The sequence below is a fragment of the Megalobrama amblycephala genome, linkage group LG14 (assembly GCF_018812025.1).
Source record: "Megalobrama amblycephala isolate DHTTF-2021 linkage group LG14, ASM1881202v1, whole genome shotgun sequence".
In the NCBI taxonomy this organism is placed as follows: Eukaryota; Metazoa; Chordata; class Actinopteri; order Cypriniformes; family Xenocyprididae; genus Megalobrama; species Megalobrama amblycephala.
In genome coordinates, this window is record NC_063057.1 from 24,339,399 (window position 1) to 24,367,222 (window position 27,824).

The 27,824-nt window shown below is 44.8% G+C and overlaps 1 protein-coding gene across 1 annotated transcript; it reads right to left on the minus strand.

The window, feature by feature from the left end:
* Positions 1 to 27,070, minus strand: LOC125244590 (tripartite motif-containing protein 16-like protein). Its single transcript, XM_048154690.1, has 4 exons — positions 26,423 to 27,070; positions 7,520 to 7,679; positions 7,319 to 7,366; positions 1 to 891 (listed from the first exon to the last, which is right to left on the minus strand). The coding sequence occupies exons 1-4, from the start codon at positions 26,990 to 26,992 to the stop codon at positions 341 to 343; spliced, it is 1,329 nt and encodes a 442-aa protein (XP_048010647.1). The 5' UTR covers positions 26,993 to 27,070; the 3' UTR covers positions 1 to 340.
* Between the last annotated feature and the right edge of the window lie 754 nt (positions 27,071 to 27,824).

Consider the following 27,824-nt stretch of genomic DNA (forward strand, 5'->3'; position numbering starts at 1 on the left):
TGAGTTGAGGGTGAGTAAAGCTTGGGGTAATTTTCATTTGAAAGTGAACTAATCCTTCAAGGGTTTGGATCGAAATGGGGGTGAGTAATTAATGACAGGATTTCCATTTCCACTAACCCTTTAAACCCTCAGTCATCTTATGTTCATTGTCTTCTGTTAACGTTTCCTGCTGGTGTTTATCCCTGATTTTTATTAAATATAAGTGTAATATAATCTTTCTCCATCAAGCCTCTTATCTTGGATCATCTAGTCAACCCAGCGTATGACAGTCTGAATTCACTGATTTATCATGAGCTCAAAGCATTATGGGTAGAATCTCTCTACAGTCTGTTCTGATTCATCAACACAGTTTCACTGATGATCCTTTATAAACCCAAAACCCAGGATAGAGCGGTTGAGTGAATGTGGTCTGGACTGTGTGGATGAGGTTCATTGTGTCTCCAGAGACGCTGTAGAAGGACAGAGTTCCTGCACTGTGATCCACATACACTCCTACTCTATAGTGATCCTCCTCATTCACTGTTCTACTGATGATGGGCTTTACAGGGAGTTCAGTCTCTGTGTTATTGTGTATGAATGAGTATTTGTCAATAGAGTAGATCAAACTCCAGGACTGATCATTAGATCCAAACAAACACTCTTTACCCCGTCCCTTCCTGTTGATGCTCTTATATGACACTGATATAGACACATATTTCCCCTTCCACTCAATCTCCCAGTAACAGCGTCCACTCATACTCTCTCGACACAACACCTGACGATAATAATCAAATCTGTCTGGATGATCAGGATACGACTGATCTCTGCTAGCTAATTTAATCACTGTGTTCCCCTCAGACAGACGGAGCCATTTTTGTGCTGTGTTCAGATCCAGGGAGAGCTGATGGGAATCTGATGGAGATAAAACACATCACAATCAGGAATTATCAATCTGATCTATTAATGTACACCATAAAAAATATTTTGTTCTACTTGTTAAATTGAATTAAAATGAGTTAAAATTTACTGAACATTTTGCCTTTACTTAATTTTATTGTGTAAAAACTGAAGTTTACTTAATTCATTTGTGTTGGAACTACCTGAATAATTAGTGTTGAATTAACTGAAACTGGGCAGTTGATTTTTAGTTCCCTGCATGCTTTGCACAGGTCTGGATCAGGAGAGTAAATGCTGAAATTAAGCGTTATTTCATGTGTTTTTGAGGGAAAGACCTGTTAGTGTGACTGTATGTTTGACATGTAAAGGGTTTCTGTTATATTAGTTTTTCTGCAGAAGAGTGTTTGTGTTCTGGCTGTGCGAGGCGACATGACAAACGTCATGTGTGTTGCTTCTCTCAATGAGCAATAACTGCTCATACCAGTACTGAGATTATAGTGTCTTCTTACTTCCTTATTCTGTATGTTACATACAATAATAATTACCATAAGTGTCTTTAGCATTCGCTAGTTATTATGTAGAACAGGAAATGATAGCACCAGCGTAAGCTCTACTAGGAAGACTAAAATGCCACGTCATTTATTCATAATAACAGGTCTGGCCAATCACTGCTTGACACCTGGAGTATAAGAGCCCTGAATTCTCTTTCATGTTCACAGTTGATGATGCTGACGTTCCCTTCCCAGCATGGGATACAGCTCATTTAAAATTTGGCCAGACTTTATCATAGTCAATTAAATTACTGACATATTTTAATACAAATGTAAGCTTCTGTGAATGACTGCACGTTATAGGCCTATTATTGCAACTATATAGACTAATAGTAATCACACAAAAAATGTTGCCGGCCATTTGATGGTCCTACTACAAAGTCAAAACGCTAATAATTTTAACGACGGAATTTTTTAAAATGCTTCAGTGTCATTTAAATTCATGTCAGCCTATCATTCTGAATGTCACTGAGCTGTCACGGCAATAAGAGTAAAAACTCATGTTTCAAATTTCAGAAGCATGCAGATCCTCTCTTTATGGATTTCTTCAATCGTTTTCGAATTTCGTTTCAGAAATCATTTTCATTGAAGACTTTCCAGGCCTATCATTTAAGACACGGCTGCAATCTTCATCACCATTCTGGCGTCATCATGACATTAGCCATTTCATCTCAGCGATATGTATTTTCATCATTTTATGCACGTTGATCTCGCTTGGGTGTAGAGTTGTACTCTTTTTAACTCTTTTTACATACATCAATGTCAAATTTGACAAAGTGCAGTCGCAAATTTGTTTGAGACCGAACACTCATGCAACGTGAACACTTGTCGTGCATGTTTGCATTGTAACCTACAGTGCGTTGCTAATGATCCACATAACGAGAAGAGATATTTAATGACAAGCTTTTGTCAAACTAGCATCTAATGTTGAAATAACTTACTTCTGCTATCTGACATGGCTTTGTGTCATTATGAGGTGGAAACAATATTATGTGTAGTGTTCTGTGTGGTGATAAAGGGCTATGTCACTTTCATATTGCATTATAAACATGTTTTATTCTTGTAAAAAATATCTGTTATATCTGGAGGAGCACAAATAGACCATTTATATTAGCCTAGTAATCGTGTGCTTTTTGTGTTCATATTTTCTCAGTTAATTTATCTTTATCTGCATTAGCGTTACTTGTACCAGATTTTCTAAGCGTGTGTGGAAAGAGACAGTCTATTTCTACAGCTTCAGATTATTCCCAACAAGACACAACAAGTATGTATCAAAGCTGACAGCAGCACTAATTTATTTCCATACTCGACTCGACTCTGTTACAATACAGACAAGTCGGAGACTGGAAAATACAGTTAATGATTGTTTTTTGAACACACAGCAGAGTATACAGAAGTGCAGGTAAGTTGAATGAAGATCTTTAAGTGAATGGTGAGTGATATATGAATGATACTGTCCTTTTGTGTTCGTAGTGATGATGATCCGGGTGATGGTTGTGAGAGATGAAACAGAGAAGACATTAGATGACTCACACACACACTGAGAACACAGGAGAAGACTTGGAGATGCTGGAGACAGGTAAGTAGTTCAACAGGAGTCCTTGAGATAAGCATGGAGGTTAGTCCCTAATGCGAATGAGACCGGACGGTGACTGAGTGTGTGTGGTGGCTGATTGGCATGCTGATTGGGTGCAGGTGCATGTGATCAGTATTTGGGTGAGGAAATGCACTGTGATTGGACAGTGGTGGAGCCTGGCGTGTCTGTGACAGTGGGCCAATGAACCTGGGACTCAGCTTCCGGCAAAGAAGGCACAGTCTGATGTCTCTGGTCAACAGCCAGACCTTCTGTCCTGGTTGGTATGCTGGAGCATTGGAATGGTGAAGGTCGGCTGTCATCCGGCATCTGCACAAGACCCTGTTGCAGTTGGTGGTGTGCAGAGTCCCAGACCCTCTCGCTCTCTCGGAACCAGTAGTCGACTGATGGTACGTCAAACAGTTCCCCTGACCAGGGGAACAATGGGGGTTGGTAACCGAGTATGCACTGGAATGGAGTGAGTCCGGTGGAAGGTTGTCATAGGGAGTTCTGCGTGTACTTGGCCCAACCCAGGAACTGGTTCCAAGAGTCCTGGTGGCTGTGACAGAAGGTACGGAGGAAGCGACCAATCTCCTGGATCTTCCTCTCCGTCTGCCCGTTCTACTGCGGATGGTATCCAGATGATAGGCTGACGGTCACACCTAGGAGAGAGAAGAATGTTTTCCATACCCGGGAGATGAACTGAGGTCCTCTGGGATTCCGTAGTATCTTAAGATGTGGTTGAACATGAGTTCAGCAGTCTCCATGGCTGTAGGCAGTCCCTTTAATGGAATCAAATGACAAGATTTAAAGAATCTGTCAACAATCACCAGAATATAGGTACAGTCATTGGAGGCAGATAGATCAGTTATAAAGTCTACTCCTAGGTGTGACCAGGGTCTGTTGGGAACGGGCAGAGGATGGAGTTTACCGGAGGGAAGATGGCGGTGACTCTTCAAGATGGTGCATTCCTTACATCCCTGCACATACCTTCTGCCATGTTTGGCCACCAGAAGCATTCTTTCAGCAGCGAGAGGGTTTCATTGAACCCCGGGTGGCCAGTGCCAAGTGACGCGTGGGCAGTGTGGATGAGTGAAGTGCGCCGTGTCCTGGTGATGTACTGCAAGCCTGGTGGGCAACCCGCCGGAGTGTTGGCGGAGGCATTGGAGGAGGGCATGGTCTCCTCAGACCAGGTGATGGGGCTGACGATTAGCTTCTCTGGAAGGATAGCTTCAGGTTCCTCTGGATTTTCCTCAGGAGTGTACAGACAGGATAAGGCGTCTGCCTTGATGTTTATGGAACCTGGACGATAGGAAATAGTGAAGTTAAAGCGGGTGAAGAATAACGCCCATCGTGCTTGTCTTGGATTCAATCTTTTCACTACACGTAGATACTCTGAGTTCTTAAGGTCTGTGAGTACTAGGAAGGGATGTTTAGCACCCTCCAGCCAATGCCTCCACTCTTCCAGGGCAACTTGATGGCGAGAAGTTCCCTGTTGCTGATGTCGTAGTTGACCTCGGACCTTCTTTCAAGATGTTGAATGCATTGGTGGCAGCAGGTGTCCAGGACAGAGACTTGGGCTTGTTGCGAAGAAGGCTTGTAAGTGGGCTGGAGATGGTGCTGTAATCCTGTATGAAGCGTCGATAGAAGTTGTCAAAACCCTGGAAACGTTGGAGTTCTTTGACTGTGGAGGGAGTTGGCCAGTTCCGGATGGCTTCCACCTTCCTCTCGTCCATCCGGATGCCACTGCTGTCGATGTTGTATCCAAGGAACTGCACTGAGGGTTGATGGAAAGAGCATTTCTCTGCTTTCAGGAAGAGCTTTCCATACCCGGGAGATGAACTGAGGTCCTCGATCCGACACAATGTCCTCTGGTATTCCGTAGTATCTGAAGATGTGGTTGAACATGAGTTCAGCAGTCTCCATGGCTGTAGGCAGTCCCTTTAATGGAATCAAATGACAAGATTTAAAGAATCTGTCAACAATCACCAGAATATAGGTACAGTCATTGGAGGCAGGTAGATCAGTTATAAAGTCTACTCCTAGCTGTGACCAGGGTCTGTTGGGAATGGGCAGAGGATGGAGTTTACCGGAGGGAAGATGGCGGTGACTCTTCAAGATGGTGCATTCCTTACATCCCTGCACATACCTTCTGACGTCTGATGCCATGTTAGGCCACCAGAAGCGTTCTTTCAGCAGCGAGAGGGTTTCATTGAACCCCGGGTGGCCAGTGCCAAGTGACGCGTGGGCAGCGTGGATGAGTGGAGTGCGCCGTGTCCTGGTGATGTACTGCAAGCCTGGTGGGCAACCCGCCGGAGTGTTGGCGGAGGCATTGGAGGAGGGCATGGTCTCCTCAGACCAGGTGATGGGGCTGACGATGAGCTTCTCTGGAAGGATAGCTTCAGGTTCCTCTGGATTTTCCTCAGGAGTGTACAGACAGGATAAGGCGTCTGCCTTGATGTTTATGGAACATGACTTCCACCTTCCTCTCGTCCATCCGGATGCCACTGCTGTCGATGTTGTATCCAAGGAACTGCACTGAGGGTTGATGGAAAGAGCATTTCTCTGCTTTCAGGAAGAGATGGAATTCCCTCAGGCGTTTCAGGACCTCCGCAACATGGTGGCGATGTTCGGCCATACTCTGGGAGTATATCAGGATGTCATCAATATACACCAAGACGAACTTGTGGAGAAACTCCTGGAGCACCTCATGTATGAAGTCCTGGAATATGGAGGGGGCGTTGACCAGGCCATACGACATGACAAGTTATTCATAGTGTCCAGTAGGGGTCACGAAGGCGATCTTCCACTCGTCCCCCTCACGTATCCGGATGAGGTTATAGGTGCTGCGGAGGTCCAATTTGGTGAAGACAGTGGCACCACAGAGATGTTCAAGCGCTGCTGGGACGAGAGGAAGGGGATATCTGAACTTGACAGTGATGTTGTTCAATCCCTGGTAATGAAAAACATTAAAAGCACCTGGGTGGGAGAATTCTTGCAGTATTCAACGGGTGTTCAATACTCACAGCGCCAGACGGGTAAGCCTTGCCGGTGGTTAACTGTTGCACATGGGCACATTGAGCAGGGGAGATAGCAATGCTGTGGCAGTGAAAGCGAGGTTACCCAGAGGAATTAAGCTCCTGTGGGAGCAGAGTAGATAACACTGCTGTAGCAGTGAAGGCAGGCTTAGACAGAGAACTAGGCATTTTATATCATTATTTAAATTCTTATGTATTTGTTTCCTTTCTATGTAAAGCACTTTGAATTACCTTTGTGTATGAAATTTGCAATATAAATAAACTTACCTTGCCGTACCTAAATAAAACAGTGGTGTGCCAAATAGGTAGGTATGGGTAGTTGTGAGAGCATATGCGAAGTAAATTAATATTTAATACGATAAATGGGAGCTTTAGCGGAAATTCTAACAGGAAGACTCTAATGCATGTCATTGCTCATTATCTAACCAATCATTACATGTCACAGTATATAAGTTCTGTTCCCACCCACTATTGTGATTTTGCTGAGTTAGATGCGTTCCTGGGTCAACATATTTTGTTGATTCTGGAACAACATTCCAGTCTGAAAATTTAGTCTTAACCCTATTCTTACCCCTAAACCTAACCTTACCCATAAGTTATCCCAAAAATCAGAGGGAAATGATAGATGAATAACACTGATGTAGAAGCACCAATTCATGATTTTAAGCCTAAACTTGACATAATCTGTAAACTTATCCCTCAAATCTGATTGGTTGATTTGAATATTGTTCCAGGATCAACAAAAATGTTGACCCAGGAACTCAGCAAAATCAGGTTCTGCGGTACGACTTGTGTCGAGCCATTTATTAGTCTGGCTGTTTGATGAGAAAGAGTTTAAATGTAGTTGTAATAATCCGAACAAATGTATCAGAGACTATTCTGTTGCGTGGAGCAGAGTAAGAACTAATGACAGCATGGCTTGATCTTTTGTTGACCAATCAGTGGAAAGGGCCATTTTATTCCCACACATGCAGAGATTGAATACTCAAGCTGTATATCCATTTTGGTTTTATTGTTTTTCCATGTGGTGGATTAGAATAAAGTGTGATTTAAACAAAAATAAAAATATGAAAAACAATCCGCGAATTTTTCATTTATGTTCATGGGTCGAATATGTGATAAATAATCGGATGGTCTCAGTACAGTTTACCAGATATCTTGTGCTAATCATCATTTACATGATCAACTATAAAACTCTCCTGTCATGTTTTCTTTCTCCTTCTACAGGAAGAACATGAACCACTCAGTAAGTTTTTCTGCTTGTTTTCTTAGTGACTTACATTGTAGGAAGTTGTTCCTGGTGCTGGGAACAATGTTGGTGAAAGTGCCTGTGGAAATCAGCAGACAAGAAGAGTGTGATTATCATGTCAAGAGAAAATGATCCCTGCATCCGTTCCTAAGACATTTCTAATATGATCTTTTACATGATATGAGATGACTGAGGATCATTTCTGAGAGCAGATGAATCTCCAGCACTTTACCTCTGTCAAAGATCTTCTTGAGCTCCTCTTTGCAGAAATCCTCCAGTTTGTCTCTCAGCTGACGAACAGATTCTTTCATGCCATCAAATAAGGACAGAGAACTGAAGGGATCATCATTTACATCTGTAGATTCAGGAGGTGCTGAGAGAGACTTGAAACTCTACAGAAAACAGAAATCAAAGCTCATCACCTCCACACTTCAGACAATAACCTGCAGTACTGTCAGATTTGTGTGGCTATTTGTGTGGCTCTTGTTGATCTTTAGTAACTCTCCTCAATCCAGCACTTCTCATATTCATTGTATGACATTAGTGCTACAAATTCTAGCATTTGCCATTTACATTGTATGTGAACTTTCTTGGAAATCATTTGGATGATAAAGCATCTGCCAATACACTGATGCTCCAGAAGGAAACACAATGCATTAAGAGACGGGGGTTGAAAACTTTTAGGATGAAGCCCTATGAAAGAATAAGGGTTGGGGCCCCCACAACACCCATTCCAAAATTTGCCACAATAAATACAATAGAATGTGATAAATTCTAGTAAATGTGGTCTTCATGAGTTTAAAAAGCTTGCAGGATGATATTTTCCCCTCTTTTTATCAGTCATTTTAGTGGCTGTTTTAGATCAGAATCAGAAAGAGCTTTATTGCCAGGTATGTTTACATATACTAGGAATTTGTTTAGTGACAGAAGCTTCACAGTGCAACAGAGTGCCAGAGACAAGACACAGATAATAAAAAGAATAAAAGAATAATATACAAGATAGACAAAGTGCAAAAAAAAGCAAAAAACAATATATAATATAGACAATTTGTATGTACAGTTATGATGTGTGCAAGTTTGAAATATAAATAAGTGTTTTAAGTAAAATCATGTTAGACTTTCTCCATAGTGTTTTACTATCCTCAATAAAATCCAAATGGGTCACACATTTTATCATCAGTGTTGCATAGGAACGGCTCGTGCAAATCTTAACACTTTTAGAGCGAGCTGGTGAACGCGCCTACAGAGATTTGCATGCCACTCATGCAAAATCAAACAATTGGACTTCAGTCAGTCAAGAGGATTAAAATGGAAATATTTTCAATATTGCGACGTGGCATTTTTCTTCATCACCAGTTGCTCATAAAATGATGGACAATGATACATATTTAGTGCATGTAATGTTATGTTTAAATTATTAAATAAAGGAGTAAATAAACAAGTAACAAGCAAACTTAAAATTGATTTCTTAAAATTTCTGTAAATAATTTACTGATACAGGTAAAAACAACAAATGTCACTCATGATTATAGGCTTATCCATTTCTGATAATTCCACGTTGTGCAGGTTGTTTATGCATTTAACTCCTGGCCATGAGAAATAGATGTCAATTTCCTCAACATTGGATCTCAAGGCCAGAGAAAAAGTCTCAGATTACATATGTAACCATAGTTCCCTGACAAAGGGAACGAGACGCTTGCGTCCGATAGGTCACTTTGGGAACACCCCCAGCGTGATTGGGTCTGATGCACATCTGTCAACTAGTCCAATGGCTAGAGTGAACATCATGGGCGGGTGACATCATGACCGGCGAGACCGGCTTCAGCTAAACCTGCTGAAGCAAATTGATCACAGGGATGCAGGGAGTATGGCAACGTGATGCAGCGTCTCGTCCCCTTTCATAGGTAACTATGGTTACATGTGCTACCTGAGACGTTCCTTTTCGAGGGAACTCCACACTGCATCTGATAGGATCGCTTTGGGAATGATATACCAAAACACCATAAACACAAATACCTGTCTGTGTGAAACTGTGGCACACTAGGACAGTAGAACTGCTGACCCTGGAGCCGCGTCCAGGTCAAGGTCATAGTACCTCACAAACGTGACTGGCGAGGACCAACCAGCCACATCACAAATCTCTTTGAGGGAAACACCCGAAATTAAGGCCTCGGAGGCCGCCATACTCCTAGTCGAATGAGCTCTGACAGCTAAAGGACATTGCTGACTAGAGACCTGGTAGGCGAGTGAAATAGCCTTGACTATCCACTTGCTTACAGTGTGTTTGGATGCAGGGCGACCCCTGTTATGCGGTCTAAAACACAAACAATTGATCAGCTTTCCTCCACAGGGCAGCTCTGTGGACATATGTGTCCAGTGCTCGACATATCAGATTAAATTTCTCCTGGTCTGAGTTTAGAAATGGAGGAGGACAGAAGGCTTGCAGCACTATAGGCAGAGGAACTTTGGTCAGCACCTTTGGAATATACCCAGGTTTAGGGTAAAGGAAAGCTTTGACCATCCCCGGTGCAAATTCAAGGCAAGTCAGGGATACTGAAAGGGCCTGAAGATCTCCTACTCTTTTTAGGGATGAAATGGCAAGAAAGAAGACAGTGTCAAGAACTTATCTGAGACTGACTCAAGTGGCTCAAATGGAGCTGTAGATAGGCCTTCTAAAACAATGGCCAAATCTCAAGCAGGGACCCTAGTGCGTGTCGCAGGCCTCAGCCTCTGGGTGCCACGAAGGAAACGAGTCATCAATGGGTTTGTCCCCACAGATGAGACATACACTTTTAGTGTAGATGGGGTTAACCCAGATGCAAAACGACTTTTTAAGAACTCTAGTACTGAACCTATTGGGCAGTATACTGGATTTAACTGCCGTTAATGACACCAAGAAGTGACAAGTTTCCACTTCAGGGCATATAGTTTCCTTGTGGAAGGAGCTCTGGAGTGAAAAATGGTCTCTACAACCTAAGTTGAGAGACCAGACTCTATGAGTTGGGCCCCCTCAAAGGCCACACCCACAGGTTCAACATTTCTGGACGGGGATGATGAATCAGGCCACCCGCCAGAGATAAGAGGTCCCTCCTGATCTGAATCCTCTAAGGTAAGCCATCTAGCAGAGTTATCAGGTCCGAAAACCATATCCGGCTCAGCCAGTAAGGTGCTAGTTGCAGTAGACTTATCCCTTCCCGGCAAATTTTCTCCAGAACTCCTGGGAGCAGAACAACTGGGAGAAATGCATACAGACGGAGCCTTGGCCACATCTGTACCATGGCATCCAGTCCAAGTGGAGCTGGATGTATGAGGGAGAACTAAAGTAGACAGTACGTCATATCCTGAGACGTAAACAGATCCACTTCCACTTGGCCATAAATCTCCCATATGAGCTTCACCACCTCTGGGTGAAGTCTCCATTCCCCTGGCCTCAGTCCCTGCCTCGGCAGGATGTCTGCTCCTATATTCTAGGTCCCTGGAATATAGATTGCTCTCAAGGAGAGCATCTTCCCCGGGGACCACAGGAGGATCTGGTGCACCAGTTTGCATAGTGGACCCCCCAGTCGAATTTATAAAAGAGACCACCGATGTATTATCTGTCCTGACCAGCACATGATTGCCCCTCAGGTCTGAGAGGAAATACTTCTACGCATTGAAGACCGCCATCATCTCCAGGTAATTTATGTGCCATGAGAGCTGATGACTCCTCCAAAGACCTTGAGCTGAGCGGCCTTCCATTACCGCTCCCCAGCCCGTGAGAGAAGCGTCCGTCATTAGAGTGACACAATGACACCGAGCTCCTAACACAGGGCCCTGGGACAATCCCAAACCACACCAAGAAAAGTGGTCTTCTGTCGTGAAGAAAGCACTCTTCTTGACATTCACTTTGAACCCCAATTTCTGAATATAAGCGAGAACGACATCTTGATGCCGAACTGCCATCTCCTCTGACTGAGCTTATATCAACCAGTCGTCGATGTAATTCAAAATGTGTATGCCTTGCAGCCAGCGCCAGCGCTGCATCTACGCATTTTGTGAATGTGCGGGGTGAAAGAGCTAGGCCGAACGGAAGAACCCGAAATTGGTGCGCTTAACCCCTGAAAGCAAACCTCAGGAACTCCCTATGCTGCGGGAGGATCTATTGTGACAAACCATTCATCGGATTTGATTTGAGTCACAATCTGACTTATTGTCAACATCTTGAACTTTAGCTTTCGTACTGCTCGATTCAGATGACGTAGATCTAAAATAGGGTGCAAACCCCCATCCTTTTTTGGATCCAAGAAGTACCGGCTGTAAAACCCAGACTCTGTCGGCAACAGGAACCCATTCTATAGCCTCCTTTGCTAACAATGTCTTTACTTCTTGCTCGAACACCAGAGCCTGCTCTAGAAGTATTGTTGTTTGAAGCACTACTTTGTATAGAGGTGAAAACTGAATTTTGTAACCTTTCTCTATAATTTGCAGGACCCAGCATGAAATATTTGGAAGAGATTTCCACTCTGCCAGAAAATCTACTAAGGGAACCAACCTCTCGAGGCTGGCCTCTGGTGTATTGACAGCACATATTTGATGTAAATTTATTCTCCTTAGAGGATGCGAATGTGACGCAGCGTTGTGTTTGTCTTGTGAGCTCTGCATCACTATTTCACTGGGAACCGCTGCGCCCCAAAGCACCAAGGCTGGCGGGGTTGGCAGAACGGCCCCCTGAGGGCCACGAGGTGGGGCGGGCACCGTATACTGAGGTGAACACTGCTCCACCCCGTGTGGGGCTGCCCTTAGAAGTCTGACGCCACTGGCGTCAGGACCTCTTCTGCCCAGACTTCTTTGCCTGAAGCAAGACCCTCAGGTCTGTCTTCGGCTTAGAAGGCCTGGGCTGACAGTGCCATCCCGGCCCACCATATCTCTGAGGTGGAGCACGAGAAGTGACACTCTCTTTCTGCTGCGCTCGGTATGAGGAGCTGTACTGCTGGGGTTGCCATCGAATGCAAGCATGCACCAGCTTGTCCTGCCGCCGTATATGCTTTACCCACTATCCCTGATGTAGCTTTTAATGGCTTAGTGGGAAGCGTGGGGGCCTTCAGGGACGATGATGAACCCGGGAACAGATAGCTTGTGAGCGTCTGTTCAACCCGAGGCATCGTCCAATTGCCATACTCTTTCATCCCTCTTATACCTGAATAGTATTTGACATGAGGGCTGAAAAGACGGGATGAGTATGGCTTCCTCCATGATCTCGCTAACTCATCATAAAGATCATGAAAGAAGGGAAGGCCCCTTGGTGGAGGTGATTTATTTGAAGGAAGGAAACGCTTGTCTAACTTGCTTTTGGGACGAAACAGGGTGCTGTTTCTCGGGTGGCCATTCAATATTCAACTTAGCAACAGCAAGAGTTATCACCTCCACCAGCTCCTTATACTCTGGGGAAGGTGATGGCTAGTCATCTTCCCCCAAATCGATGCTCATTATATCCACCTCCTCAGACCTGGAGTTCTGAAGCGACGAGCCCTCTCCCTGGGTGGAAGAAGCCTCTGGATCTGCTCAATGCCTCATGCCCGTCTAAAGCCCCACTGACAAAAAATTTGCGAACCCCATGACATCTTTCTCCGCACTGCCTCAGCAGCTATGGGTCCAGAGCCATGAGGAACGCTTGCCTGCCCACTTTCCTCGAAAAATGAGAGGCAGGAGCAGAGCGTTCTCAAAGGAAGCTTCTCACAGTGCTCACCTTCAGCCTCCTCGAATGCTGAAAGAGCATGCTCAGCTCCCAAAAACGTAACACATAAATCATGTGTGTCCCCACCTGTTAGAAAACGAGGGCAAGGAGAAGCACACAATTTAAATGCTTGGTTCACCATAATAACAATATTGAGCTGCACAATATCGGGACAGACAACAATAAATAGACAAGACAGTTTGACACAGAGCGCTTTGCTGAGGCAGAAAAGCTGAAGCCAGTCTTGCCGGATGTGTATTTATCCTTTCCTGGTCATGACGTCACCCGCCTGTGACATTCACTCTCGCCATTGGACTAGTTGACAGACGTGCATCAGACACAATCACGTTGGAGGTTGTTCCCAAAGCAACCTATCGGACGCAGCGCGAGTTCGCCTCGAAAGGGAACTTATTATAAAGTGTTACCCATTTTCCTAATCAAATGCATCAGCCATAATCTCAACTGTATTGCGTAAATTGAATTTATAGAATTTTAGAGTAAGCTGTAACAGTGTGTTCAAAAAAGGAGAGGAGATGAGGATCTAATTGCAGCACAGGACACAGGTACTAAACACATGAAAAAGGAACAAAACATTTTTTTGTTTATGGATTCCCCGGCTCCACCTCTGGAACTGTGGGCTCGGACGACAGAGGCAGATCCGGTGGGAGCAAAGATGAAGGAGGAACTGGAGGGAAGCAGGAGCCCTGTGGAGCCAAAGGGGTGGAGGGCACAGCTAGAGGTCAGGAAGTCCTTGGTGAAACATGGATGGAAGCTGAATGAAGCCAGTGAAAAGGGAGGAGCCGAGGAGCCAGATGGACCTTGCGAGGACGATGGGGCTTTGGATGACCTCCATGGTTGGAATGCAGGAGCTTGGAGGCTGGACAGGACCAGCAGAGGAAGGAGGGCCAGGGAACTATTCGGAACCAGAAAGTTCAGTAGGCCTTGTGGGACCGGTGGAGCTGAAGAGAGCTCAAGGTTGGGAGAATAGGCAGGAGTCCATTCCAGAATGTGTAGGACAAAGAGTGATAGGTCCGGGACCACCGTATTTGGGATCCTCCTCCTTTTCAACCACTGTGAAGGGGGAAATACAGCTGGAGAGCACAGACTCCAAATACTCACAGAATGTCCCTTGAGGGCCATCCACAGGCAGGCACACCTCTGTCTGCTCTAAGAGGCCGGCGTGATATAAGGTGCACAGGGAGTCATCTGGGTAGTGCACCATGCGATCTAGATGGAAATACTCATGGGTGTGGTCCTCAAGCAAACAATTATGAAAATGCAAATCCATTTCATCAGATGTGAAGATCACTTGAAGCAACTTTGGTAAACATTACTTAAAATTGGTATCATCAAGATTTCACTATGATGTAAGAAACCAGAAGGGAAAATTTAGTTAAAAAACGTTTCAATGTTCTGGAAGTTTTGAACTGTTCGTGGCACTAGTGGAGTTTGGCAGCTAAATATATATCCCAGAAGAGCTCCGAATATTTTTCCTAAGAGATTTCCAGAGCTGAAATGCATTTATAAGTGTCGTCTATTTTAAACCAAGATGATTTAAACCACATACATGAGGATCTACCTTATGATTATATAACACAAAACAGAATTCCTGACAACACTTCAGTCAAAGGCTCATTCTGCTCTCATGAAATGTTTCTCTGTGAGTCTCTTGCTCAAGTCCACTATAATCCTGTTCTTCTAGATCTCTGTTACCTGCAGGAAATGGATGTGATCCTGTGTGTGTGAAAGCTGCTCCAGCTCAGCGTCTCTTCTCCTCAGATCATTGATCTCTTGCTCCAGTCGCTCCAGTCGTCCTTCAGCTCGACTCACTGCAGTCTTTTCCTGATCTCTGATCCGCTGTGTGGCCTCAGAGCAGCTTCTCTCAATGGAGCAGATGAGCTCAGTGAAGATCCTCTCACTGTCCTCCACTGCTGTCTGTGCAGAGCTCTGTTAGGACACACATCACAATCACACAGTGGCTTCAGTGAGTCTGACTGAGACTTCTCAAATTTCTCTTCTTCTCCAGACTCACCTTATGAGACTCCACATTCCTCTCTCAGTTGCTGAAGATCTTTCTCTCTCTGCTGGATCCTCTGCTGGAACGACCTCTGTGTCTCCTTCAGCTGGTTCTGCAGCACAAACCAATAAACAGATGTCACATCATACTGCTGTCACTATATCTGTCAGGGACCTTTCACTTTAGTCTAGTTTTTTCTTGGTTTTGTTCATCTTGTTACCTGATTATTGGTTTATTATCGGTTTAAACTAGAGATCAACCGATATATTGATTTACCGATATTTTCCCTGATATTTAAGCATTTTACCATAATCGGATATCGGTTTTGTAATATTGGATTTACTGATAAATGCCGCCAACTTGTGGGTGTTTTCGGAATTGCGCACAGGATCGCCATTACAATGCATCTGATGGGAAACGAGACAACGGCGTGCACAGGTAAAGTATACTTACCTGCTTTGCTTTGCTTTACTTTATTTAACATAACAGCCATTAATGCACAGATTAGATGTGTTACATAAATGCCTGAAATGTAGCTAGTTATGTAGCTTGTCTCTAAGAAATATAGCCATGAACAAGCACATGTTGGAAATCAAAGCGCTGAATTTAATTCTCTCTCTGTTGTCTCAAAAGTAGTCTTGTGAAGTCGTCTGCGTTTTGCTCTTCATTCAGCAGGGTTGATGCTGAGAAAATTGTCCAGTACAGCCACCGCAAGATTTACTTGTTTAAAAAAACGTAATTATAGAAACATTTACTATATAGCCATGAATTCGCTAATAAACCTTCAAGTAAACACAACTCTGTGGAAATTATTTTATTATCTCCGTGAGCGATCGCAGTTTGAGTATAGTTCTATGTAAATGCATAGATAAACAGTGCTTTCTCAGCAGATTTCATTATCTAGAATGACAAAAACATTAATAATAATTCTAATATAACATAGCCTATCAGTTGAGAAATGCAATAAAATAAGATGTTTTGTTTGTTATATTCCAATATTCCAGGGAATATTATTCAGTTATTTAACATTATCCAGTGAATTATTCTTCACTCTTTAGCCTATTAAATAGCTTATCAATCTACTAAAACTGTAGTTTAAAATGAAATATTACATTTCTGAAAAGTTGATATGACTCCTGTCTTTAATTTATTTTTCTCCATTTGAAAATGTGACCAGTCACGGAAAGTAGGGACACAAGTCGGTTCTGGGGCATTTTGAGTTATTCACAGATTCTGAAAGTTTTGGCCATTTGAAGGTAGGCACTCAAAAAAGCTCAAAGGGCAGAAAAATAACTTCTAGTTTTGCAGTTCTCGCCTGTTCTCACCAGCTGGGAGTGACAAAAGGGCTCATTTACATCTCATTTAGATAAGCCATACCCCCTGTAAAGCTGCATGGTTGCAAAGCAACGACAGACGCAACGGGAAAAATCGGACCGTATACTATTAATAATAAAGGATAATGTGCATTGTAAATGTCAGTAATTTATCTTTTTTGACATTAGGACTTTTTGAACAGGATTCTGTGATAACCGTATAGTCCTGGTTTAGACCTCAGTTAGTGGTTAGACCTGGTTTGAGTCAAAGGATTAAAAAAATCCTGTACATTAAACTCTTCAATAAATACTTTTACTTTTGACTTATAACGCACATTTTACGGCTACGGATACTTTATACTTTTACTTACGTAGGAATTTAATCTGATACATTTACTATTACATTAGTAAATCCTTGTTAAGAAGTAGTAACTGGCTAAAATTATTAGCGTCACATTCAATTCAAGAAAAGTAAGGTTTACATGAGCTAAGTCATTCACACCAGTCAATTCAAGCAGTTGAAGCGTTATTCAAATTAATAGCAGATGCTAACATTACCATCTAAAAAGCCCATTATAGTAATGTGGGTTTTTGGCAAGTGATACGATGCTAACGATTACAAATAAAACAACAGTTCTGAGCTAGCTAATAACAAAAGACACATGAGATAACGTGTAGCCTACATGTTCTTAGAATGAACACAAAACGACAAACTTTGATGTTTATGGAAACTTACCCATAAGAAACAGAAAAGATCTCGTTGCCTCCAATGAAATAAGTTGTTCGGGCACACTTTCTCTTTGTCGGGGTCTTCTTTGTGACGTAACCATCTCTGAAGTTTGCACTATGCGTCTGTTTGCCTCTAAATGTCCAATAATTCGCATGTCCTGCCACTCTTTTTTCCGCAGCTAAAGAATCCAGCCGTATGTTGTACTTCAAAACATTTTCGGTGTAACGGCCACGTTTCAGCTCGTCTGCAATATTCTTTGCGGCGTCCATCTTCATTAAATTTTGATATCAGCTAGAGACGGCCAGAGCACTGCATAAATAAGTAGCCACGCTTCCCTTGGAGGGCGGCGGCAATAACAAAAGAAACAAAAGGCGGCCTATCCGATTCCAGTATGGAAGTACAAACAGACAATGACACGCCCCTACTGCGAGATAGAATCCCAGAAAAACAAGCCGATTTCAACCTCAAAATGTACGCTTTAAAATATACCAATACTGCTATATAAAACACGGAGATGCTTCTTCGTGATCTCAACTAACAGATTCTACAAAAAAACGAAAATCACCAATTTTGAAAAAAAAAAACGCTTCTTTCTCAGTTTGCTCAATAGTAGTGCTGCCGACTTGTGTCCCTGGTTTCCGTGACGGGTCACAAATGTCTCAGGTTACGTATGTAACCCTGGTTCCCTGAATAGGGAACAAGACGCTGCGTCATTACGCATTGGGAATGCCTCTGCGTGATTGCGTCGTGAAGCACTCGTGAATCTAACCAATAACGTGACAAGACGTGACAAGAACGCTAGCTTCTGGATTATGGCTGAAGCAAGACGCTCACAGGTACGCCGGGGGTACGGCAAAGCGACGCAGCGTCTCGTTCCCTATTCAGGGAACCAGGGTTAAATACGTAATCTTTCATGGGAACTGTCAACGCTGCGTCATCACACATTAGGAACGCTGTCCCAACTACGCCGTAGTGCCAAGTACCTGTCTGTTATCTTTGAGACAGCACAGCTGACCCCAGAGTGGAGCTGACATCAAGGTTATAAAACCTAATAAACGTATGCTGGGAAGACCACCCAGCCACATCACATATTTCATGGATGGAAGCTCCTGACATTAGAGCCTTTGAGGCTGCCATACCCCTAGTAGAATGGGTGCAGACAGCTAAGGGAGATGGCTGTCCGGCTGCTTCATAAGCAAGTGAGATGGCCTCAACCACCCACTTGCTCATCCTTTGCTTAGACGCCGGGCCTCCTTTCTTAGGAGACCCGTAACATACAAACAGCTGTTCTGTTTTACGCCACAGGGCAGCTCTGTGGACATAAGCGTCTAAAGCCCTCACTGGGCAAAGCAGATTAAGTTTCTCCTGATCCGAGTTTGCAAAAGGAGGAGGACAGAAGGCCTGAAGTACAATGGGCCCTGGGACATTGGTGGGGACCTTTGGCACGTAGCCAGGTCTAGTGTGAAGAAAAGATCTCCTATTCTTTTAAGAGATGAAATAGCCAGTAGAAATACGGTCTTTAAAGTGAGGAATTTTTCAGAAACCTCCTCTAGAGGTTCAAAGGGAGCCTCAGCTAGCTCTTCTAACACCACAAGTCCCAAGCCGGAGCTCTTGTACGAACAGAAGGTCTCAGCCTCAGAGTACCATGGAGGAAGCGTATAACAAGGGGGTCTTGACCTACCGAGGAATCCCCCCAGAGGAGCATGATAGGCAGAAATGGCCGCAACATAAACCTTCAAGGTTGAAGGGGATAAACCATCCGAGAACTTGTCTTGGAGAAATTGAAGCACTAGGCTAATAGAAGAGGAACAGGGTCCACGTTACATTGTCTACACCAAGTAGAAAACAGTTTCCATTTGTATGCATACAGCTTCCTCGTGGAGGGAGCTCTGGAGTGGAGTATGGTCTCCACAACCTCAGTTGGGAGACCAGAATCTATGAGCCTGGCCCCCTCAGAGGCCAGGCCCACAGTTTCCATAGTTCTGGATGTGGATGAATTATCATGCCGCCCGCTTGAGACAGAAGGTCCTGCCTGAGGGGAAGCTCCATCGGAGAGCCGTCCAGAAGAGACACTAGGTCTGAGAACCGTATTCTGGATGGCCAGTATGGGGCTACCAATATTAGACTGACCCCTTCCTGGCGTACTTTCTCCAGAACTCCCGGGAGCAGAGCGAACAGGGGAAATGCGTACAGACGCAGCCTCGGCCACGTCTGAGGGCACCGAAGAGGGACGGGCACCAGTTGTTTTAATACCCGACCCTCTCCAGAGGGGGCTGCCCTCATAGGTCCTGGGCCATGGGCATCAGGACCTCTTCGAAGCCTTCTTGGCGATAATGACGGATCTCAGATCCGCCTTACCCCTCAAGGCTTTGGTTGTGTTGACCGTCCCGGTCCCCAAGCTCTCTGAGGGGGAGTACGGGTGGCCACACTAACTTTTTGTTGTGCTCTGTGCGCAGAGGAGCTCGTTGATGGCCGAGACTGCTCCCGCTCAGCAGTCTCAGGGGGATGGACACAGCGGGGAAGAAATCTTTAGAATGCCGCTGATTTCTTTCTTGTTTCCTGGAACCTCTCGACGACTAATGTTACAGTCGCCGAAGAGGCCCACAGGAGACAGCGGCACGTCCATAATAATACTTTTGTCTCTGTCTTTGATGTCTGACAAATTGAGCCATAGGTGCCTCTCTGTGTGCCATAGAGCGGCCTATTGACTTGGCCATCTCCTTGGTGGCCCAGAGAGCTAGATCTGTAGCTTTTCTTAGCTCTTGTATCAATTCAAAAGTTGCTTCCCCGCTATTGTCTATTTCCCCCAGCAGGTCAGCTTGGTAAGCTTGAAGGATCAACATTGTGTGGAGACACGCTGCCTCCTGACCTGCCGCAGAATAAGCTTTGCCCACCAAATTAGATGTTGTCTTTAATGGTTTGGTGGGCAGCGTCGGGGTTTTCAGGGACGATGCAGACTCAGGCGAGGCATCGCCCCATACCCATAGTGTTTCAGCCCCATGATGTTACTATATGTAGATGTTTGGGGGCTGAAAACACAATATTGGACTGGTCTCTGCCACGACCTCGAACACCTCGTTGTGGAGGTCGGGAAAGAAGGGCAGTCCCCGACGCTGAGGTAGCGACCGGAGCGGGGAGGAAGCGCTCATCAAGCTTGCTTTTTGTTCTTACTTTGCTCCTCTCCGCGGGCCATTCAATTTTTAATTTTTCTACAGCCCTGGTCACTACCTCTAAGAGCTCCTCATATGCTGGAGATGAGGATGGCGAGTCCTCATATATATATATATATATATATATAAATATATAAAAATATGTGGTGTGAGATGCTCTTGTCCTCAGACGAAGAGATCGTGACTTTTTGTATACAGACAAACAACACCAAATAAGACACACAAGATAACACTGAGCACTTGCTGAAGACAACAGAAGCTAATGTTCTTTGTTCTGGGTATGCTTTATAGTTTCCTGGTCCGTGACATCACCCGCTTCGACAGTTCCCATGAAAGGGAACATTAGAAATTCTACATTTATTTTGCTTATTGTTAGCATATTGTTGCTGCTGATGCTTTTTATAAATTAAATTATTTTTGTAATATGAAGATTAAAATTAAATTGAAAGATTACTAATTTTCAACAAACAAACTGTAACGAATGGGAGCTCAGGCAGGAGATCCAAGTGCAGCATTTATTTACAAGTGAGAGTGGTCGTACAGGCAGGGTCAATCAGGATCAGACGAGAGCAGCAAGGGACAGGCAGAATCGTAATCAGGAAACAGGCAATGGTCAGGACAGGCGGATATCATTCACAGAACAGTATAACAGGCAAGGGTCAGGACAGGCAGCAACGGGTCAAGAACGGGTAACAGACAGGAACAGTAACAACAGGCAGACAGGATATAAACGCTCGGAAATGACACACAAGGTAATCAAGACTTCGCCGTGAGGTGGTGTGTGTGTGAGTCCTTTATAGTCCTGGTAATGAGTATCAGCTGGGTGTGATGATCAGTGTGGAGTGTGCATGGCTGTATGTGGCAACAGGTGATAGGTGGAGTGAGTGCATGTGATTGACAGGGAGGATTATGGGAAATGGAGTCCGGAGTGAACAGGAACAGATGGTGATCGTGACAGAATGCCCCCCAATAGGGAGGGGGGAGTCTGGAACGGGAGCAGGATCTCCAATGCAAGTTCCACGATAGCCATGGCGGGTCAGGTACCACGGGCGGCCACGGCGGGTCAGGTGCCACGGATGGCCACGGCGGGTCAGGTGGCTTGGGCGGCCACGGCGGGTCAGGTGGCTTGGGCGGCCACGGCAGGTCAGGTGGCTTGGGCGGCCACAGCAGGTCAGGTGGCTCAGGCATCCACGGCAGGACAGGTGACTCAGGCAGCCACGGCAGAACAGAGTCTGTAGGTGACCCCAGCGGGTCAGAGTCTATTAAAGGCCATAGTAGTTCAGAGGCCCTTAACGGCCATGGTTGAGCAGGGTCCCCACCCACAAGCACCCCACCCCTGGGTATACTGCCCCCCCCAAAAAAGTTCTTGGGGATTTCCACGGGGTCCATAGCAGGTTCGTGGACAGAAGGCCTGGATGGCGACAGCAGGGCAAAATGCTTGGGCGGCGGCAGAGGCAGGGCAGGCAGCCTGGGCGGTGGTGGTAGGCCTGGCCAAGGGAACTCAGTGGCCATATCGGGGAGAGCGGACAGCTCAGTGACGGCAGCAGGTTCAGGCTGGGGCTGCTCTGGGACGGCAGCGGGCTCGGGCTGCTCCGGGACGGCAGCGGGCTCGGGCTGCTCCGGGGCGGCAGCGGGCTCGGGCTGCTCCGGGGCGGCAGCGGGCTCGGGCTGCTCAGGGACTGCAGCGGGCTCGGGCTGCTCAGGGACTGCAGCAGGCTCAGGCTGGCAAACTGGTCCATGGTCAAGAAGCCTGAGTGCATCCTCCAGGCCCGCAAAACAGCCAGAACATAGAATGTGAGCACAGCCCTTCTGGCCATGACGGGACTGACAGGAAGCGCATGCGGGGCTGGAGCAGACTCACTGGCTGGAGCGGATTCTGGAGCGGACTCACTGGCTGGAGCGGATTCTGGAACGGACTCAATGGCTGGAACGCCCCCTGCATCCTTGAGCAACGCAGGGCAGCCATCTTGCCCGTGGGCACTGGCAAAGCAGCCATCTTGTCCATAGCGTGCAGGGCGCTTGAGTGCGTTGAAACAGGCGAGCTTGAGTGCGTTGAAACAGGCGAGCTTGAGTGCGTTGAAACGGACGCACTTGAGAGCGTTGAAACAGACGCACTTGAGAGCGTTAAAACGGACGCACTTGAGAGCGTTGAAACGGACGCACTTGAGAGCGTTGAAACAGACGCACTTGAGAGCGTTGAAACAGACGCACTTGAGAGCGTTGAAACAGACGCACTTGAGAGCGTTGAAACAGACGCACTTGAGAGCGTTGAAACAGACGAGCTTGAGTGCGTTGAAACAGACGAGCTTGAGTGCGTTGAAACAGACGGGCTTGAGTGCGTTGAAACAGACGGGCTTGAGTGCGACGCGGCCGGCTGATGCTTAGGAATGCCCGCCGCTCGGGCAGAAGTCAGCGGTTGATCAGCCACACTGGAACGCAGCCCTCTCGGCTCCCTGACTGATCTGGAGGTAACGTGACATTGCGCTGGGTGATCAACGAAGGCGTGACGTTGCTCTGGGAAATCAGCGGCGACGTGACATTGCTCTGGGTGATCAACGAAGGCGTGACGTTGCTCTGGGTGATCAGCGAAGGCGTGACATTGCTCTGGGCAATCAGCGAAGGCGTGACGTTGCTCTGGGCGATCAGCGAAGGCGTGACGTTGCTCATGGAGATCAGCTGGGACATAGACTGGTGTTGTTGTGATGGTGGCCGCCATTTTGTGAAAGTTCTTTGGCGCGGCGGCCATTATGTGATTCGGCGAAGTGTCGCATTTCTCCGCGACCCCCACCGTAAACGGAGAGCCAACAGTCAGTAACGCATAATCCAAAAAACAAGTAAGTGAGGAACGTGGTCCCTCTTGTCTCAGTTTATTCTGAAGGGGTTGATTTATGCCATCGCAAAAAAAGTCTATAAGAGCACAGTCAGGCCAGTCTGCATAATGGGCAATATCCAGAAACTTCTGAATGTGGTCCTCCAGGGTACTATTACCTTGACGAAGGTGGATGAGACATATAGCTGGGTCCATGCTGAGACTGGAAACGCTCGTGGAAGCTGCTGGATCGTAGATGGCTAAGTCTTCTGTAACGAATGGGAGCTCAGGCAGGAGATCCAAGTGCAGCATTTATTTACAAGTGAGAGTGGTCGTACAGGCAGGGTCAATCAGGATCAGACGAGAGCAGCAAGGGACAGGCAGAATCGTAATCAGGAAACAGGCAATGGTCAGGACAGGCGGATATCATTCACAGAACAGTATAACAGGCAAGGGTCAGGACAGGCAGCAACGGGTCAAGAACGGGTAACAGACAGGAAACAGTAACAACAGGCAGACAGGATATAAACGCTCGGAAATGACACACAAGGTAATCAAGACTTCGCCGTGAGGTGGTGTGTGTGTGAGTCCTTTATAGTCCTGGTAATGAGTATCAGCTGGGTGTGATGATCAGTGTGGAGTGTGCATGGCTGTATGTGGCAACAGGTGATAGGTGGAGTGAGTGCATGTGATTGACAGGGAGGATTATGGGAAATGGAGTCCGGAGTGAACAGGAACAGATGGTGATCGTGACACAAACGAAGCAGGCTTATGGGCCAGAATTCTGAAAGACTGTTTTCTATACTAAAACCTAGTTCTGCTCAACTGGGAGTATTAAGCTAGATTAAAATAACAGTGCTATTTTTCAGGTGGTTTGGATTGTTTTATTGTCTTTTAATTGGTTAGAATTACATTTATGTGCTTTATTTATTTTACCTGTTTTTTTTTTTTGTTTTTTGTTTTTTTTTGTTTTTTTTACCTCATTGAAGATTTTATGCACTTTTTATTTTTTTGCAATTTCAGACCTGTCTATTTTTTGGTGTATAAATAAGAATTGTTTTGTTTTCAATGCATGATTGTTATAAATAAAATGGTATGTTCAGTTCAGTGGTGTTGTAATCTGGTCAAAAACAGAAGTATAACAATAAATAAATATCAATTCTGCATCAATTCTGCATCGCTAGTTCAAACTCCTGAATCTCATCAATTTACGTGAAGCCTGTTTCACACTGAAGCTTCACACTGACATTGTTTCTGCTGCATAACACAATTTCATTAAAAATTTATTTTGAAAAAAGAACAGAAACAAAAGATAGATAGATAGATAGATAGATAGATAGATAGATAGTTTATTGTTCCTTAACGGGAAATTTGTTTTCACAGACTGTCATACAGTACACGCAACTGGCAAAACATATGTATACAAAAACAACAACACAAAAACACAAAAAAAGTGAATGTTCAGCTTTGTAGCCTGTTAAGGATTGAAATCGCAGATGGTACAAAGCTCTTTTTGAAGCGAGCCCTTCTCCATATCGGAGTCCTTTACCTGCGCCCGGAGGGCAGGAGAGTGAAGTGGAAGTTGAGGGGGTGCTCTGGGTCTGTTATTTTGGTTTGGGCAAGGCAGGCTATTGCTCTGTCATTGAGTTCTGAGATGTTGGGTGTAGGGGAGTGTATTATTTTTTAAGCTATGTATGTTATTTTATTCAGTTTGTTTTTGTTGGTGACTGACAGCATGGTGTAAAAACTAGTGGAGCAGTATAACAAAATGGGCTGGATAATGCTCGTGTACAGTAGTAAAAGAAGATGAGGGGCAATGTAAAGGGAACTGAGTTTTCGTAGAACATGCAGACGTTGTTGTGAGCGTTTATAGATGTCTGTTATGTGATGGTCAAAAGTGAGCTTGTTATCCGGGGTGAGTTCAAGATATTTGAATTTCTCAACCTGTTCTATCATGTTGCCATGAATGAAGATCTGACTGAGACTGGGTGCATTAAATACCAGTTCTTTTGTTTTCTCAACATTGAGATGGAGAAAACTGTCTGTGCACCAGTGTGTGAAATGTAATAATGTGTCGTGGTAGCAGCAATGGTAGTGTGATCATTGAGGAGAGCCAGAATTGCAGTATCATCAGAATATTTGTAGTATGTTGTAATGGGTGAAAGACTAATACAGTCATTAGTGTAGAGTGTGTAGAGAAAGGGAGAAAGGATACAGCCTTGAGGAGCTCCAGTGTTAGTTATGGTGGTGTCCCATGTGACAGACCCTATCCTCACAGCCTGTGGCCTGTTGCTCAAAAAACTGTGAATCAGATGGATGTATTGAGGTGCAACATTGAGTTGGTGTAGTTTTTTAATCATCTGATGACGTTGGATTGTATTAAAAGCTGAGCTTAGGTCCACAAAAAGAACTGCAGCAAAGTTACCAGATACTTCCAGATGTTGAAGGAGGGAATGAAGGAGACATACAACAGCATCCTCCGTCCCTCGCCTGGCTTTATAGGCAAACTGATGTTTGTCCAGCTGTGGATTGACAGTTGACAGGATGGTGCGCAGAATCAGTTTTTCATAACATTTGCTTGCTATGGGTGTGAGAGCAACAGGTCTGTAATGGTTGAGCTCTAATGGGCGGGATTTCTTTGGTAGAGGAATGATGGTGGAATTTTTCCATAGGGTGGGCCACCGTGCTGTACTGTATGACTCATGCATTATGGAATAGAAAACCGGGGAGAGTTCCATTGCACAAAGCTTGAGCACCCTGGCAGGGATGCCGTCCGGCCCCATGGCCTTGCCAGTTTTACACCTACTCAGCTCCTGTCAAACATCCACCTCTGTAAAGGGAGGAGTTGTTGGTGGATCTAAAGGGAGAGCGTTAAGTAGCTCATTGCAGACTGTAGTGGCGTGAGCGCTGTGCCATTCTTGATAATCCACAAAATCGCGAGGGTAATCCACAGCAATTTCAGCATTTTGTCGTTGCTTAACTTAACCGCACACACTTGACAAAAACTTAATAACAAATAACTCACATAAATGACGAAAAACTAGACAAAGCCAGGACAGTAACGTGAGCTGACATGACAGACGTGTCGTCTCAGCAAAGCATGCGCCAGAGCACACAAAAGCCTGAAGTGAAGCTAAAAATGAGTTCATATGGATTGAGACAGATTGAAAAGTGCAGTCACTGCTTTTAACTTGTGTTATTCTTGACAGAAATATATTTTGTAAAACAACCAGTGAATATTTTCTATTACTTTATATTGCTCCATCAAAGCCTGTTTTACAAAAGTTTGTGTTAATCAATGTTTACGGTGCCTTTCAATATATTTTCTGATCAGTTACCTGATCATATGATCATAACATCAGTATCTAGATTATAGTTCTTACCTGTTTCTCTGTCCTCTGTGCTGCAGCTGATACAGTGTTGTGGTTTTTATGTTCATCCATCGTACACAGCAGACATATAAACTTCTGGTCAGTGCGGCAGAAAACCTCAAGGAGTTTATCATGTGTTTGGCAGATCATCTCCTGCAGTCGTCCAGTGGCTTCAGTCAGATTGTGTCTCTTTCTTTTAAAGAAGCTCTCATGTTCTTCAAGATGATTCTGACAGTAAGAGTTCAGACACCCCAGACAGGACTTGACAGCTTTGTGTTTTATTCCAGTACAGACGTCACACTGCACATCTCCAGCTCCAGCATAACAGTCAGCAAGTTTTCTCTTCTTCAGTTTCTCCACCACTTCAGCCAGCATGGTGTTTTTAGCTAAAGCAGGTCTTGGACTGATGGTCTGTTTGCACTGAGGGCATTTGTAGACTCTCATCTGATCCTCCCGATCCCAGCAGACTGTAATACAGCTCCTACAGTAACTGTGTCCACAGGGAATGGTCACTGGATCCTTCAGGAGATCCAGACACACTGGACACTTGAACTCATCCTGAGAAATTCCAACTTCTGCCATTTTACTGCATGAACACAGAGACACAAACACACAATAGCTCAACTGCACTTCAGTTTCACTTTCTCTGAACTTAAGAGTTTCCTGTTTCCTGGTTCTGTGTTTGAGTGACGTGTGAAAAACGTGTTGGCAAATCTTTAAAGCAGATTCCGGTCCCACTTTATATTAGGTGGCCTTAACCACTATGTACTTACATCAAAAAATAAGTACAATGCACTTATTGTGTTTATATTGTATTGCAAAACACACTGCTATTTAGTTGGGATATGGGTAAGGTTAAGGACAGGTTGGGTGGTATGGGTAGGTTTAAGGGTGGTTTAAGAAAAGGGTCAACAGCGTAATTATAAAATTACAGAAATTAATTACAGATGTAATTACATGCAGGTAAGGGCAAGGCAAGGCAATTTATTTGTCTCTCACATTTCATACACAATGGCAATTCAAAGTGCTTTACATAAAGAGGAAGAATAAAAATAGAACATAAGAAATAGAAATAACAGTAAAAACAGAGAATTTTGTTATCTGGATGGAAGAGCTAGGAAGTTTCAGGGAGTTTTTTGTTGTTGTTGTCCGTCAGAGTGGATCTAAACAGATCTAGCCATCAGAGCAGATCTAAATGAATCTTCCTCACACGACAGGACCGCTGTCTAGCTCTACCTGTTAGGGCACCTTGAACCTGGATTTGAATGTGGCTACTGTTGGACCACATCTGATCTCTTCTGGAAGCTGGTTCCAGTTGTGGCTGGCGTAACAGCTAAAAGCAGACTCTCCTTGCTTTCAGTGAATCCTTGGTATTTCTAAATGACTTGATCCTGATGATCTGAGTGATCTGTTA